We start from the raw sequence: 15,156 nt of genomic DNA, 5'->3' as shown, positions 1-15,156 counted from the left end.
ATATACTTTCGAGATTTCCTCAGACTCCTCCCCAGGATTGAAGAAGCAACAGGTTTCCTGTTCTTAGGTAAGCACTCTTTAGTTTTTGTTTGAAAACTCTCATCTTACCATAGAACCTACTTGAATGTAGTAGACAAGCATGGAGTTGTGGTGGAAGGAAAAAGGTGGGGAACAGTGATGAAGGCTGGCATTTGTTTGTGCATAGATCTTTTTTTATTATTCCCTCCTTTTTGAATTTCTCTGCACCAATGAAATAAATAGGAAACAAAATTTGACTAGCGTCATTTGCTAAAGGGACTTACCTTCAGGCCGTGCAAATAAGGTTTTTGTGGTGAGACACGAAATGTACTCAACTTCCTCTTTCAACACCGAATTTTCAGCAAGATATATGCATGCTATGCAGAGTTAAGCTTTTTTACAACTAGCTGCTTGCAAAGAAACAAGAGTACTTATCCCGGCTGACTACAAGGGTAAGTTAGAACCTAGCACCTGGGGATTAGAGATTCCATGTGAAGGACTGGTGGTAGCACAGAAATCAGAATAGAAACTAATGTTGGGTCAGTGTCTGAATCAAAATTGTCAGTAGGAGTGAAGGTGAGTCTGAAGAGAGCCCCAGATTAAGGTTAACACCATCAGCTACCATAGTTACATCAGGAACTCTGAGGCTGTGGTGTTTCTCACACTTGGCTAAGGTCTCTTTGTAGAATGGAACCAGGAAAGATGCCAGCAAGTGGTGAGCAAGGTATTGTGCCCATTGAGACTTATTGAGACATTTTGACATGCCTAGACAATAAAAGGGGGATTTGAATAAAAGAGGATTAAGTGCAGTTTACTTAGTTGCAAAAGAAATGTTTTCATGACTAAGGTCCTTGATTCAGTAACATTAGCTTGTAGTGATACTGAGACAAGTAGTAATTTCTTCTAGGAAGAAAGAAAGAGATGTTTGGAGGGGAAAGGCACGTAGAGGTGCAGAACCTTCAAGGTGAAGACAATTATAAATGCCCAGCTAGTTAGCTACTGAGCTACAGCAAGGACATGTATCATTAATATCATCTTCTCTTTACACGAGAGGAAGAACAAACTGCACCTTCAAGACAATACTATAAATACATGTGTGTTTCTGATGGCTTTTAGGTTAAGAAAAGAGAAAATGTACCAAAATATTTCAGAATGTGCTCAGAGGGGTTCTCTGTTCCTTTAAAATGGTACTTTCTGTCACAGTTCCAACCCTACTGGATAGTAGAACCTCAAAGAAGAAGGATTTATCATTTCATTGATTATTGTTATTGTCATGGGTGGTAGAGCTTTTCTGGTTTTGAGATAACATGACTGAGTCAGAAAGAAGTTTCTAGTTAAGGAGTGCCTCAGGGCAGATACTGACTTCCTACCTGAAGTCAGTTGACAGTAGGATCCCACTAGATAAAAGGATAGTGGAGGGGCTGGGGAGGTGGCTCAGTGGTAAAGAGCGTGCTTTGCATTCATGAGGCCCTGGGTTCGATTCCTCAGCACCCCATAAGCAAAAAGAAAAAAGCCAGAAGTGGAGCTGTGGCTCAAGTGGTAGAGCACCAGCCTTGAGCTGAAGAGCTGAGGGACAGCACCCAGGCCCAGAGTTCAGGCCCCATGACCGGACCCCCCCCCCAAAAAAAAAGGATAGCGGACATGTACTTGTTTTATTTTGTAGGGATTAATTTGAGTTTCAAAAACCCTACAAGTGTGGAGATTTTTTTTTAATTTGTTCAAATGGATGTAGGGAGTCATTATTTCTACTAGTTGGGAAATTTAGGCATCCTAAAATACAGCAAAATCATTCATGGCTAAAGCAGGTATTATTGTTATTGAGGTTTCAAATCTCCCATCCTCAACTGAGAATCAGGTCAGAACTTTGGGCTAATTGTGTTTTTCCATGAGTTGTGTTGAACACTGGTCTGTTTTTTGGACAATTGAGGTTCCTTTTTGGGCCCAGCTAGGAAAGTTGTTTAGTTCAAGTGGTACAGGCAGTGGGGGAGCATGACTTCAGATGGACAGTTACATTTTAGCAGTTTGAGGTTACTGGATAGCTATGCTTATGATAACTCTATTGAGACGTTTTGAGGCTGACCAGTCTATAATTCTAGTCAAATCTCTAGAGAGGAGGACAGAGATATTTGTTGTAAAAATCCGATGTCATAAAGATCATAACAACCAGAGTAATGGAATGCAGGGGGATGGTCTATATTTTATTTTAAATTTTTTCTCAAAAAATTTTCATTATATATTGGATCATATTATATTCTTTTTGTTCTCACCTATTATCAACTCAAATTCTTCACAATCAGAATGATGAAATAGATCAGCATAGAAGAAATTAAGAAGCTGGAGTTTTAGTTAACATCCTAGCAATATCTCATTTGTGGTCTTGTTTTATTTATATGAGGCTTAGTTATCTCACTCATAACAATGAAAAAGGGTTTGAAATAGATGGTTTTGGCAATAAAATTGCATGATTCTAGGAATCATAGGAATAGTTATATGTCATGAGATGCCACATAGTAGAGCCATAGTGAAGAACTATGGAGTAGAGTGTACCTTGTGGAATGTAGCACAGGTCTGTAAAAGAACCCTGTAATCTTTCCTAGTGGCTGCAACATTTTTCTTTCAGATGGACTTATCATAGAGCTTCAACTTTTGGACCACAGACAAGTGTTTTCATTTTTGAAAATGAAATAACTATCATTTTTTCAAAGAAAATACTATGAATAGCCAGGTGCCGGTGGCTCACGCCTGTAATCCTAGCTACTCAGGAGGCTGAGATTTGAGGATCGCGGTTCAAAGCCACCCTGGGCAGGAAAGACCGTGAAACTCCTATCTCCAATAAACCACTAGAAAAACCAGAAGTGGTGCTGTAGCTCAAGTGGTAGAGCGCTCACCTTGAGCTGAAGAGCTGAGGGACAGCACCCAGGCCAGAGTTCAAGCCCCTCAACCGACAAAAAAAAAAAAAAAAGAAAATACTATGAAGTACAAACAACAGTTATATAAGGAAAGAGCTCTGAAATAGGATTTTCACACTACACAGTCACTCATTTAGCATTTTAAAATCTTTTCAAGCCATGATTCCCCTGGAGAAACATAAAAATTTCGCTACAAGGTTGCTGTGGATTTGCTTGCCTAAGAACCAACCCTTGGACTCATAGAAAAGCCTACTTCATCACATTAAACTTTTCCATGTTCCATGTGCCAAAAAACCAAGGAGATTTTATAAGTCTCTATTTTCATTTTTAAATGTTTTTTTTTAATTGTGAAAATACTGTACAGAGGGGTTATAATCACATGAGCAAGGAAATGAGTACATTTCTTATCAAGCATTGTTGCCTCCTCCTATATTTTCCCCCTACCATCCCTTCCCTCCCACCTCCACAACTACATTCCCCCCCCCCCCGCTTAAATTGTAAAGTTTGTTTTTCAACATAGTGTCTTGTACATCTCATTGTTGCAATGGGTCAACCTGTATCCCTATTTAAAGATTTTTTTCCCTTTCCCTCCCCAAATTATACCAATATCAAATACAGTGAGAACAGGGGTTATACTGTGGAGGAGGGACATACAAAGCAACAAAAAAATCATGTGGTACCTTATAAATACATTAGAAACAATAGCAGGAAAGGAAAAAAAAAACTTGTGTCCTTATCGTGGAGTTCATTTCGCTTAACATCATTTTATCTGACCTTTCCTGCTTGTCTCAGATATATAGTAGTTATTGCAAATAAGGGAAAACATGGGATATATCTTTCTTTGCACCTGGCTTACTTCACTTAATATAATTTTTTCTAAGTCTTTCCATTTCCTGACAAATGGGGCAATGTCATTCTTTCTGATGGAGGTATAGAATTCCATTGTGTATAGATATCACATTTTCTTAATCCATTCATCTACTGAGGGACATCTAGGTTGTTTCTATTATCTTAGCTATGGAGAATAATGCTGCATTAAACATAGTTGTGTTGGGTAGCTTTAGTATGGTGCATTTTCAGCAGTTTATCTTACAGGGATAATAATTTGTTTCTATTTTAACATATATTTATTAATGTGTATATATTTTTGAGTAATAAATATTTCTCATCTATTAAGTTTACGAATTTCTCTTCTAGACCAAGCCATCTCTTGTAAGTGGTTTTTATTTTGTGTGTGTGGGGGGGGGAGGAGGGAGGCTGATATTAAAGTTCCAGAAAAGTATAGGATCCGATCAAAGAACTTGAGAGAAGACTATACAGGAGCAAATGAACTTAATAGTTAATGTTTATTGTGTACTGGACATGAAGATTAGTACATACCTTTTCAATGTACTCTTTCTAACTGTATGCCAGCAACTATTATCCTGCTTTTATCAATGGGGAAACAAACAACAATATGAAGTGAATTATTCTATGCTAGTGAGCCAATGAATAAGTAATGATATAATTCCAAATCTGCTCAACAATCATGATACTTTCCATTCTACCTATAAAATGCTGCTCTACAGGCGAATATGATGTCTAATTAGGTTTACTTCCTAAGTGAGTAAGAATCCAATAGAAAATATGAAAGGTCAAATTCAAAACTAGTTTATGAATAGTCTAATTGCTTTAATTAATATCAAGCAAATAAATAGTTTTCACTTCCTTTAATTAGTGGAGAAACATACCTAGAGTGGCAGAATACATCCAAATCTCTGTGTTTCTTATGTCAAGAAGGGTTATTTTGGGAGGAGGCAACCATGCTTGATAAGAAATGTACTTATTACCTTGCTCATGTAATTGTAACCCCTGTGTATGGTATTTTCACAATAAAAAAAGAAAAAAAGAAGGGTTATTTTGGAGTTGATTTGAGTTAATTCAGGAAATGAAAACTCTTTTTTTTTTTTGCCGGTTGTGGGGCCTGAACTCTGGGCCTGGGCGCTGTCCCTCTGCTCTTCAGTTCAAGGCTAGTGCTCTACAACTTGAGCCACAGTGCTACTTCCGGCTTTTTTTTCCTTCTGTTTATGTGGTGCTGAGGAATAGAACCCAGGGCCTCATGCATGCAATGCAAGCACTCTACCACTGAGCCACCTTCCCAGCCCAAGGAAATGAAAACTCTTGAGTCTAAGTGATTTTATTTGGTCCTTGTTTTAAGTGATATAAGGAAGAACACCATAGTCATGAGAATCACACTAATGTGAAAAGCCATATAATTAATATAAGGCAAAGCATGGTAATTTCCCAAATGGCCTGTAAAGCTTGTCCTTTAGAAAGTTGGAAGGGACCCTCATCAACATTTTTTTTAGGGGTCTGGTCGTGGGGCCTGAACTCTGGGCCTGGGCGCTGTCCCTCAGCTCTTCAGCTCAAGGCTAGCACTCTACCACTTGAGCCACAGTGCCACTTCTGGCTTTTTCTGCTTATGTGGTGCTGAGGAATCGAACCCAGGGTTTCATGCATGCAAGGCAAGCACTCTACCACTGAGCCACCTTCCCAGCCCCACCTCATCAATTTTTGTTCTACATGTAACTTTTCCTGCAAGATGTCAAACTTGCAGGCTTACTCTAACATCTGAGAAAAGCTGAGAAATAAATCTGATAAACATGTTTGTTTAGTGGTACTCTTGACATACTGGTGAAGATGAAAAGAGGAGGTTGCGGGGGGGGGGTGTTAAAAGTTGTTAGTAGAGAAAGAAGGTTCACTTTAATTCCTGGAACCCACATTGCAACCTCTGCAGCTTACTTACTTAATATGCTAACCTAACAGGAAATGGGACTACTTCTTTGAGTGATATTTTCTTCATCTGTAAATTAGAGATAATATCCTGAGCTGATTATTCATAAAATATCTTTGTATTCATGACTGATAGCAATTGTACACACATTTATAATGATTTGAGAAGTATAATTCAGAATGTGAATGCTGAGGTGACAGGGGCTGCATTAGGAATGGCAGTGGTAGTTCTGGCTGCATTACAGGCAGGAGGTGAGAAAGGCAATATCCATACAATCATGATGAGTTAGAGCTGGAAAACAGTGAAAGGTCATTGTCTTATCTAAGTAATGAATAAAATGAAATGCACAGGAAGGAATGGGTTTATCACAGCAACAGAGTTAGTATTTGACTGTGAGAATCAAAGTCTCTGATATCCAAACCCAGTAATTACAAAAATATGTTCAACCATTCTACAGTCTTTCTTGCCATACAAGTGTTGCCTAATTCATCTCACCTCTGTTTATAAAATGTCCTATCACTTCTATCTACAGATCTGTTTTGATTTCAGTTGACAGTCAAAACTTCACATAAAGATCTTCAGTTTTGATATAACCCCACTCTGACACCTGCTGGGCTGTTATTTTCATATAAGCACAGTAAATATACATAAAAGTGCTAGAACTAACACTAAGAGCAATAGTTTCTTTAGCTTTTAGGAACAGCATTAGTCATGGAGATGTCATTTTAAAGTACTTCCTTTCTTCTTGCAAAAAAGTTGTTTGGATAAGAAGAGTGCCAACTTTCTCTATTTTGTTAAGAAACTTGTAACAACAAATATTATACTCTTTGATATTAGAAAAGTCACTTAATCCTGCTACAAGTTTGCTTTCTGGTCTATAAAATGATCTAATAATAATGATAGTAATAATAATAACTCAGTTCTTACAAGAATTAGAAGATCTTACCTTGTTTTCCTCAGGTGCAAAGAAATATTATTGTTCTTTTCTGGGACAGAAGCTCACAGGAGTGATATAAGAAGTGAAATTGCCTGTTAATTGGTGCCTGTTCTCCATAGTTGCAACTTTACAAACTTAAGTGTATCAATTGAGTCTCTACTGCATAACTAGACTTTTGTGAGGCAGAGTAAAGGATCTAACCATCTAAGATATAGAGTCCTCCTTCAGAGATACTATATTATCATAGTGAATCTTATACGTTTATTAAAAGTTTGGAAAGTAAGATCAGATTAAGATTGTTTGAAATGTAATTCAAGCCACACTTTGATAATGAAACTAAACACTGCTTCACTAAGTAGATTAGAACTCTGTGCTGGTCATTTCCCTGCTGGCAGACACTTCTTTCTAGAAAAAAAGTCTTCATTGTCATATTTGGGAAAGGTAGCATATTATCCTGCATAGATGATGACAGACTGGAGATGCCTTACTTCCGTAAGAGGCACTAGAAAGTCTCATTTCTGTCTTGATAGCTTACAACCAGTGAACTAAAGACTGAGGTGAACTTGGAGAAATAGGCATGCATGCCACCTCAAAGTGCATTGGAATGGATATTACACGAGGAAAGGCAATAGATAAAGTAGCATAAACAATTATCGAGGAAAAAACCAATTATTATTTAGATATTTTTAAGTAGAGGAAGAAGATGCCAAAGAGCTAGAATAAGTTGTAGAACAGACAGAAAAATTATTTGTGGGAGAAAAGTGACGATACCAAAGATTTTACTGAGACTGGATGAGATATGATATGGGAATAAAAGAGTATAATCTATGAAAGGAGGTCATGGGAGAGATAAGAGGAGTAAGGAAGTTCATCTCAAGCAACATAAAGAGAAGTTGCATTGGGGAGTATGAAGAGTGGGACAATAACCAAGATCGAATGTTAGGAGCTGACAATGAATAGAGCTGAACAACTTCTCACTCAATAATCACAGTGTTCTCTGTGAGGTAAGGGTTGGGATATATTGAGAGAAACAGGAGTAAGCCTTTGTAGCTTTGTAAAGGTGCTAAAAAGACAGCAGGGGAAAAGGAGAATCAGATTCATGGCAAAAGCATCTGGAGAAAACAATCAGGCTAGAGATTATTGATTTCTATTTGTATCGTTCCAAGTAGACTTTGTATTTTAATTTGAGCCACAGTGCCACTTCCGGTTTTCTAGTGGTTCATTGGACATAAGAGTCTCACAGACTTTCTTGCCCAGCTGGCTTTGAACCCTGATCCTCAGATCTCAGCTTCCTGAGTAGCTAGGATTACAGTTGTGAGCCACCAGCACCTAGCTTAGCATATTGTTTTATAATGAAATTATTTTTAAGTATTCAGTTTTGAAAATTGGCCAATTTACCAGCTGACATTCAGTTTAAAATTTATTGTCATATCAAGTTCACATCTCATTCTTTATCATCTCGACTATTGCAGTAGAAGGGTGAACAACTACCTATTCAATTGCCTTGGACTATTATGAGATACCCTCAATCCCAGCAGACTTAAACTATTGATTACCCTACTTATTCCTAAATTATTTGGATTGTCTGTGTTCGTTCCATCATTCTAGTCTATATACAACAGTTGCCACAGTGATCTTTTTAAACTCAAGTATGGTAATATCATGTCTTCTCAGAATCTTTCAATGACTCTGTATGAAGTGCATTCAAAAGTTTTTCATGGTCTGGTATCAATTACTTTTACAACATCTTCCCCCTTCACACTCTGCCTCTCTCACTTCCTAGTCAACCCTTTCTACTATTTAACCCTATTCATCAACTGGAATAAAACCTCCTATTATTCCATTGCATTAGGTTATTCATTTTATAGTTTGGGATCATTGAATATTATTCATTCATGCCTGTATCCCCTTCCCATCTTTTACTCTCTTGTATCCATCTCACTCATACAGCTGTTGATTGAAAACTGACTTATCTTTCAAGTGGTACTTCAAATCCACTTCTGTGCTTTATTTTGTTTCCACAGAAACTTCTTTGGAAATAACTATGGAGTTGCTGTAAGGATGAAGGAGATTATATATTTAGCTTATAAATAAAATGTTATTCTCATTAACGGTAGTATTGATGTTAGACATAGTATAGGGGATGCACTTAAGAAGGTAAAATGGGAGTGCAGGCAGACTAGTATAGTAGAGGTTGTAGTAGTGAAAAGGATGATGACAGTAGCCTAAATTATGATGGTGACAAGAGGTAGGCATGGATTAAAAGAAACTTTTAGGAGGATAAATCACCTAGTTTCTGAAGGAAAATATGGGGAAGTATAGTGGCAAGGGTTAACATGACTCTCCAATCTCCAGCTGAAGTGTTGTGGGAGAGAGATATAATGTTGATTGGGAAAAAGGAAGCACAGACTGAGAAGTAAATCACCTATTTCACATCTTTTTATGAGTAAGGGACCAAAGATATATAGATAGATTGAAAAGGAAAAAGATTAGTAAGAGGAGGAAGGCAAACCATCCGGAAACAGATATGGAGATCAAAAGAGAGCTAGCAGGGGAAGGGTGGAGGGAGAGAGATACTTTGCACTTTCCTGTGAGGGGAATCCTATGTTGAGCTCCTGTCTTAAATTTGAGAGTGATACAAATTGTTCACAGGAACCTAAATACTCTAAGACAGTCTACCCCAACCCACAATAAATTCCCCCTGCCTCTCCCTTGCATGGGGATTTTACAATTATTGCCACCAAGAAGATTCAGGGAAATACTCTTGCTACCTTCCCTTCATTCTATAGAAGAGAAAAGCCTATGTAAAACAGGTCCCTTATGACAGTCTCTAAGCTTACAATAAACTGCAAATTTCAGAGACAATAAACCCATAAGATAAACGAAGGTATAACAGGACTTTTCACCCTAATTGGGCACTGTTATTCAACATAAAAGTGTGAACAATATATATCTTATTAGTAAGTGAAACTTTCTACACCAGTGAAGCAAAAGCAAATAGCTGTGTTTGTTAAGTGCAAAAGTGGAAGTGTGATTTCAGTGGGTGTGAGTTGTTCTTTGTTCTGGAACACATAATACACTGACATTTGTATTTTCCTTTGCTCCCTCTCAGCCTCTGTATGTTTGATAGGTGATAGCAATACCAAAGTCAAAGTGGGTAGTGGAGTAGGAGTCTGGCCTGTATGAGGGCAAATATTTAGTTCTATCCTGACAGCCAAACTAGAGCAAACCCATGATCAGATCATGACTTCTACTGTGGGATTTGAAAGGCTCTACCATAATGTGTGCTTTGCATGTCATAACAAATGTGTGGAACCATGACCAAAATACATGAGGCAATAACTTAAGGTGGAAAATTTATTTTTGCTCTCAGTTTCAGAAGATTCAGTTCATATGGCCGGGAAGGTATGGCAGGTTCAATAATAGTTAACAGAAAACAGAGTTGGGGGAGAGTCCAAGGATGAGATACCACTAAGATAAATTCTTCCTCTACCTAGGCTCCACCTCTTAAAGTTATAGAACCTCACAAAACATCTTGGCCAGTTGAGGACCTAGGTAAGCTTTAACATATATTTTATAGTCAACATGTGATGGTTAGTTAAGCTAGCTGCATTCTGCTAAGTAGTTCCTACTAGGCAGGGAGCAAACAGCTTAGGGAAAATAACATAAGCTTCGGACCAAGTTTGTAAGATGGTAAATCCCACATTCACCATTTTCTAGCTTTGTTACTCAGGCAATTTACTAAACCTCTCTGAACGTCAGTTCCTTCATTTGCATCCTGAGTATAATGATGGCTGAGAGAATTAAATAAGAGAGAATAGATGAAAGCTTCCTTTTCTGATAATGGGGTACATCTTTGATTACTGCATGAGGCTTTCCTGTCTTTTCACCTACGAGCATCCTTCTACGTTCTAAGTCACAGCACATATATCTACAAGATGGCTGTGTGACTCTTTTGGACATATGCAGATAGGTCATCAGGTAAGTAAAAGAGAAGAGGAGGAAAAATAAAAGTGCCCTTTAGAGTAACAAAAACTTTTCAAAACTAACCATTTTCTATCTGTGAATCTGCTAGAGAGTTCTGTTTTTTTAATACGTCATTATGTGTTGGTGTAGGATTAGACAATCTGTCACTAATAAGGAGAACCTAATATTACTACAGTGTCTTACTGTTGTAAATTTACTTAGTACAAAACAGGAAAAAACCCTGCTAGAAACCGTAAGAACATATTGTCCCACCTGACGGGGTGGGGGAGGGAAACCCTCTCATTTCCTTTTCTTTCTGAATAAAATAAGAATCATCCCTGAATTATAACAGAAATATTCTTGCACAATTTTGTTTGTAAGAAGGGTACATATGGAGATTAAGCACTTGTCTTCCATTTGAGTTCCAAGGTCTTCTGTGTCATAGACATGTGACTGTAATAAACACTCGGGGCATGACTTCTACTTATATTATATGGCAGTAGATATAGATGTTTATCAAAAGTTTTTCCCAATCTGAAAATTTCCAGAATAAAATAAAAGTTTGTTGTTCTCCTGTCATTCTTTTGTGTAAGCATCATTGCTTTCAAGGTATAATTTGAATACTCTGGGAAAACAGTTGTGGGACAATGCTGTCCTGGCTTTCTTTTCTTTTCTTTTTGTCATGGGGCTTGAACTCTGGGCCTGGGCTCTGTTCCTGAGCTCTTCAGCTCAAGGCTAGCATTCTGCCTTTTGAGCAACAGCGCCACTTCCAGTTTTCTGTCTCTCAAGGACTTACCTGCCTGGATTGGCTTTGAACCACAATCCTCATATCTCAGCCTCCTGAGTACTTAGGATTACAGACGTGAACCACGGGCATATGCCTAATGCTGTCCTTCTTTAACTGATTCACCTAACGACTTTGGATCAGTTAAGCATATCTTTCCTAAACTTCTACTTCTTTATTTACAATTAGGTCCTCCTAATTCTAATAGTCTATATCTCTCAAAACATTAGCGATTTGGGTGTTGGGTTAAAGAACTAGTTAACTATTATATTCTTGTTTTTGCTGTTGTTTTCAGCTAGGATCATAAATCTGCAGCTTTTCTTGATGAATATACAGAAACATTCAAGATGGAGAGTAACAGTACCAGCAATGCTGAGACTAACTGCAATATCAGCAGTATGTCATTTCAGTACTCCCTCTATGCGACCACCTACATCATCATCTTCATCCCTGGTCTTCTGGCCAACAGTGCAGCCTTGTGGGTTCTCTGTCGCTTCATCAGCAAGAAAAACAAAGCCATCATTTTCATGATCAACCTCTCTGTGGCTGACCTTGCCCACGTGCTGTCCTTACCCCTCCGGATTTACTATTACATCAGCCACCACTGGCCTTTCCAGAGGGCCCTGTGCCTGCTGTGCTTCTACCTGAAGTATCTCAACATGTATGCCAGCATTTGCTTCCTGACATGCATCAGCCTTCAGAGGTGCCTCTTTCTCCTCAAGCCATTCAGAGCCAGGAACTGGAAGCGTAGGTATGATGTGGGCATCAGTGCTGCCATCTGGGTCATCGTTGGGACTGCCTGTTTGCCATTTCCCATCCTGAGAAGTGCTGGGTTAGGCAACAACAGTGACTCCTGCTTTGCTGATCTTGGTTATAAGAAAATGAATGCGGTGGTTTTGGTTCCAATGGTTACAATTGCTGAGCTAGCTGGCTTTGTGGTCCCAGTGATCATCATTGCATGTTGTACCTGGAAAACCACCATATCTTTGAGTCAGCCACCGATGGCTGGGATCAGTGAGAGGCGAAAAGCATTGCGGATGGTTTTTATGTGTGCTGCAGTCTTCTTCATTTGCTTTACTCCCTATCACATCAATTTTGTTTTTTATACCATGGTAAAGGAAACCATTATTAGTAGTTGTCCCATTGCCCAAAGCACTCTGTATTTTCATCCTTTTTGTCTGTGCCTTGCAAGCCTCTGCTGTCTTTTGGATCCAATTCTTTATTATTTCATGGCCTCAGAATTTCGTGACCAGCTATCTCGTCACAGCAGTTCTGTGACCCGTTCCCGTCTCATGAGTAAGGAGAGTGGGTCATCAATGGTTGGCTAAAGTGAAATAACTTCAAGTATGATGTTGTTTACCTATGTTCTTTGGCTTTTCCCAAAGACCACAGTTATCAGCCAATTTCTTTAACTGCACTTAGGAAACAACAGAACGAAATGTTTTCTTGTATATCAGATGTGGTCACGGGATTGTGATGTTATGGGTAGAATGAAAAATGTTAGAGAACAGGGAAGATGGGACTCAGGTTTCCTCTTTAAAATTCAAGGCAATTCATTAGTTAAGAGACTTTTATTTTCTTTTTGCCTGTCCTGGAGTTTGAACTCGGGGTCTGGGTGCTGTCCCTGAGCTTCTTTTGTTCAAAGTTAGCACTCTACAGCTTGAGCCACAGTTTCATTTCCAGTTTTTTTATTGGTAATTTTTATTGGAGGTAAGAATTTCATGGACTTTCCCATCTGAGCTGGGCTTTGAACCATGATCCTCATATCTCAGCCTCCTGAATAGCTAATATTACAGACATGAGCCACCAAAGCCTGGCCTAAATCAATTTTTGACAGATGTGTCCTACTAAATAAAAATATCTAAACATATCAATTTCTTCAGTGAAGAGGATATTATTAGTGATATATAATACATGCAGCATTTTTTCACACATAAAAGTAAATCTCTTTCATAAGAACTCATTTATAAATAAGTTTAAAATTCTCCAATCTTTCTAAGACATAAAAACAAAAGTCAAAGTGACAGAAATAGTTGAGGCCACCATCCTGTTACTAAAGAAACCTCATGGAAATTCATTCATTTAAAATTTCTCAGTGTCACTTTGTTCTGGGTTCTTATTTTGTTAGATATTTTCATACATAAGATTTCATTTGGAGCTTCTAATATAACTGTTCTCATGGGGAAAGTTACAATAAATAAGAAAATGGAATCTCAAAGATGTGTGGTAACTTGCCTCAGGATTAACCCTGGTAGGCCAAAATTTATTATACATCACATAAGCATGTTAACCATGTTATTCTCTTTATGTTGTTATATTAAGTGAATTTAAAACTTGATTAGAATTAGGACAATACTGAACTTGAGTTCAGTAATGAAGAAACATAAACTAAGCCACATGAGATAAAGGCTATTTTGAAATTATTTTCTTGGTTTATCTAAAAATCTATGTTAGCTTGTCAGTTTTCAGGCTACAAAATCCCCCATGATAGATTTATTGTCCTAACACTGTTCCAGTTTGTGGAGCTCCAATGTGGAGACCCAAATAGTTCACTGTTTCCCACAAAATACATCTTAAGTCTTAATACAAGTCATACAAATTCAATATGTAGATGAAAGAAAGATGTTAAATTGAGTGATCATTTTATAAAACTAGATTTTTTTGTCATATTGCAGTATTTTTAATTTTTTTTACCATGCAGTGTGTTTACTTGTAGATTTATAGATACATTACAGGTACCACAAATAAAGGAAATCATGCAGCCTATATTTCTCTGGGTCTGGCTTATTGCTATACAATTTTCCAAGTCTTTCTATTTCCTTATAAATGGTACAATATCATTCTTTCTGAGGGAAGTATAGAATTCCATTGTGTAAATATACCACATTTTCTTGATCCATTTGTCTACTGTGGGGCATCTGGGCTGATTCCATATCTTGGCTATGGTAAATCATACTGTAGTGAACATGGTTGTGGTGGTAGCTTTAGTGTGATGTTGTTTGTGGTCTATTGGATAAGTGCCCAGGAGTGGGATTGCTGGGTCATAAAGTATCTCTATGTTTAGTCTTTTAAGGACCCTCAATAACTGCTTTCCAGAGGTTGAACAAATTAACATTCTCACCAATGGTGTAGTAGCATTCCCTATTGGCCACATCCTGCTTGCATTTGTTATTGTTAATTTTCTTTGGTAATGGCCATTCTAACTGGGGTGAGGTAGAATCTCAGTGTTGTTTTGATTTGCATTTCCTTTATGGCATTCACACACAGTAAGACCAAAGGAGAATATTCTTGGGACAGGAACACAAAGCACAATATATATGTGCCTCTGATCTTATAAAATAATATTTATCAAAATGAACTCCAGGAAATGGAAACAAGTGGTTTTGTTTTTCTTTGTTGTTGTTTTTGTTTTCTTTTTCTTTTGTGTGTGTGCTTGTTTATCTGTCTTTAAGATGGTGGGGGGTGAACAGAGATAGAGGGACAAAGAGTGAACAAATGCAGCACTGGTACTCACTAGAAACTATGTTGAGAATGAACTATACAACTTGTGGGTAGGGATGGAAGAAAAAAATCTTGGAAAGAGTGAGGGAAGATGTGACATTGTTCAAAAAGAAATGTTTCTTTAATCTGATGTATGTAACAATAACCCCTCTGTATATCACCTTTATAATAACAATAAAAATGCATGAAAAATATTAGTTTTTTAACATTCATGGCCTAACTGCATTTTCTTGAACATTACCACACATCAGACTGAACAAATTTCAGG

The 15,156-nt window shown here is 37.8% G+C and overlaps 2 protein-coding genes across 2 annotated transcripts in view; both read left to right on the top strand.

Annotated features, from left to right (window-relative positions):
• The first annotated feature begins 345 nt into the window (after positions 1–345).
• On the top strand, positions 346–13,022 carry LOC105995242 (putative P2Y purinoceptor 10). Its single transcript, XM_013028942.1, has 2 exons — positions 346–470; positions 11,683–13,022. Exon 2 carries the CDS (start codon positions 11,735–11,737, stop codon positions 12,713–12,715), a length of 981 nt encoding a protein of 326 aa, XP_012884396.1. The 5' UTR covers positions 346–470; positions 11,683–11,734; the 3' UTR covers positions 12,716–13,022.
• The window catches only part of LOC105995241 (putative P2Y purinoceptor 10), a 101,559-nt gene continuing 98,491 nt past the window's right edge, over positions 12,089–15,156 (top strand). The window contains exon 1 of the mRNA XM_013028940.1: positions 12,089–12,138. The gene's annotated coding sequence lies outside the window, so the exon portion shown is untranslated. The remainder of the gene's footprint in view (positions 12,139–15,156) is intronic.

The sequence above is a fragment of the Dipodomys ordii genome, unplaced genomic scaffold (genome assembly GCF_000151885.1).
Source record: "Dipodomys ordii isolate 6190 unplaced genomic scaffold, Dord_2.0 Scaffold116, whole genome shotgun sequence".
Lineage (NCBI taxonomy): Eukaryota > Metazoa > Chordata > Mammalia > Rodentia > Heteromyidae > Dipodomys > Dipodomys ordii.
The sequence above is the reverse complement of the archived record's forward strand: the minus strand, read 5'-3'. Positions and strand labels throughout refer to the sequence as shown.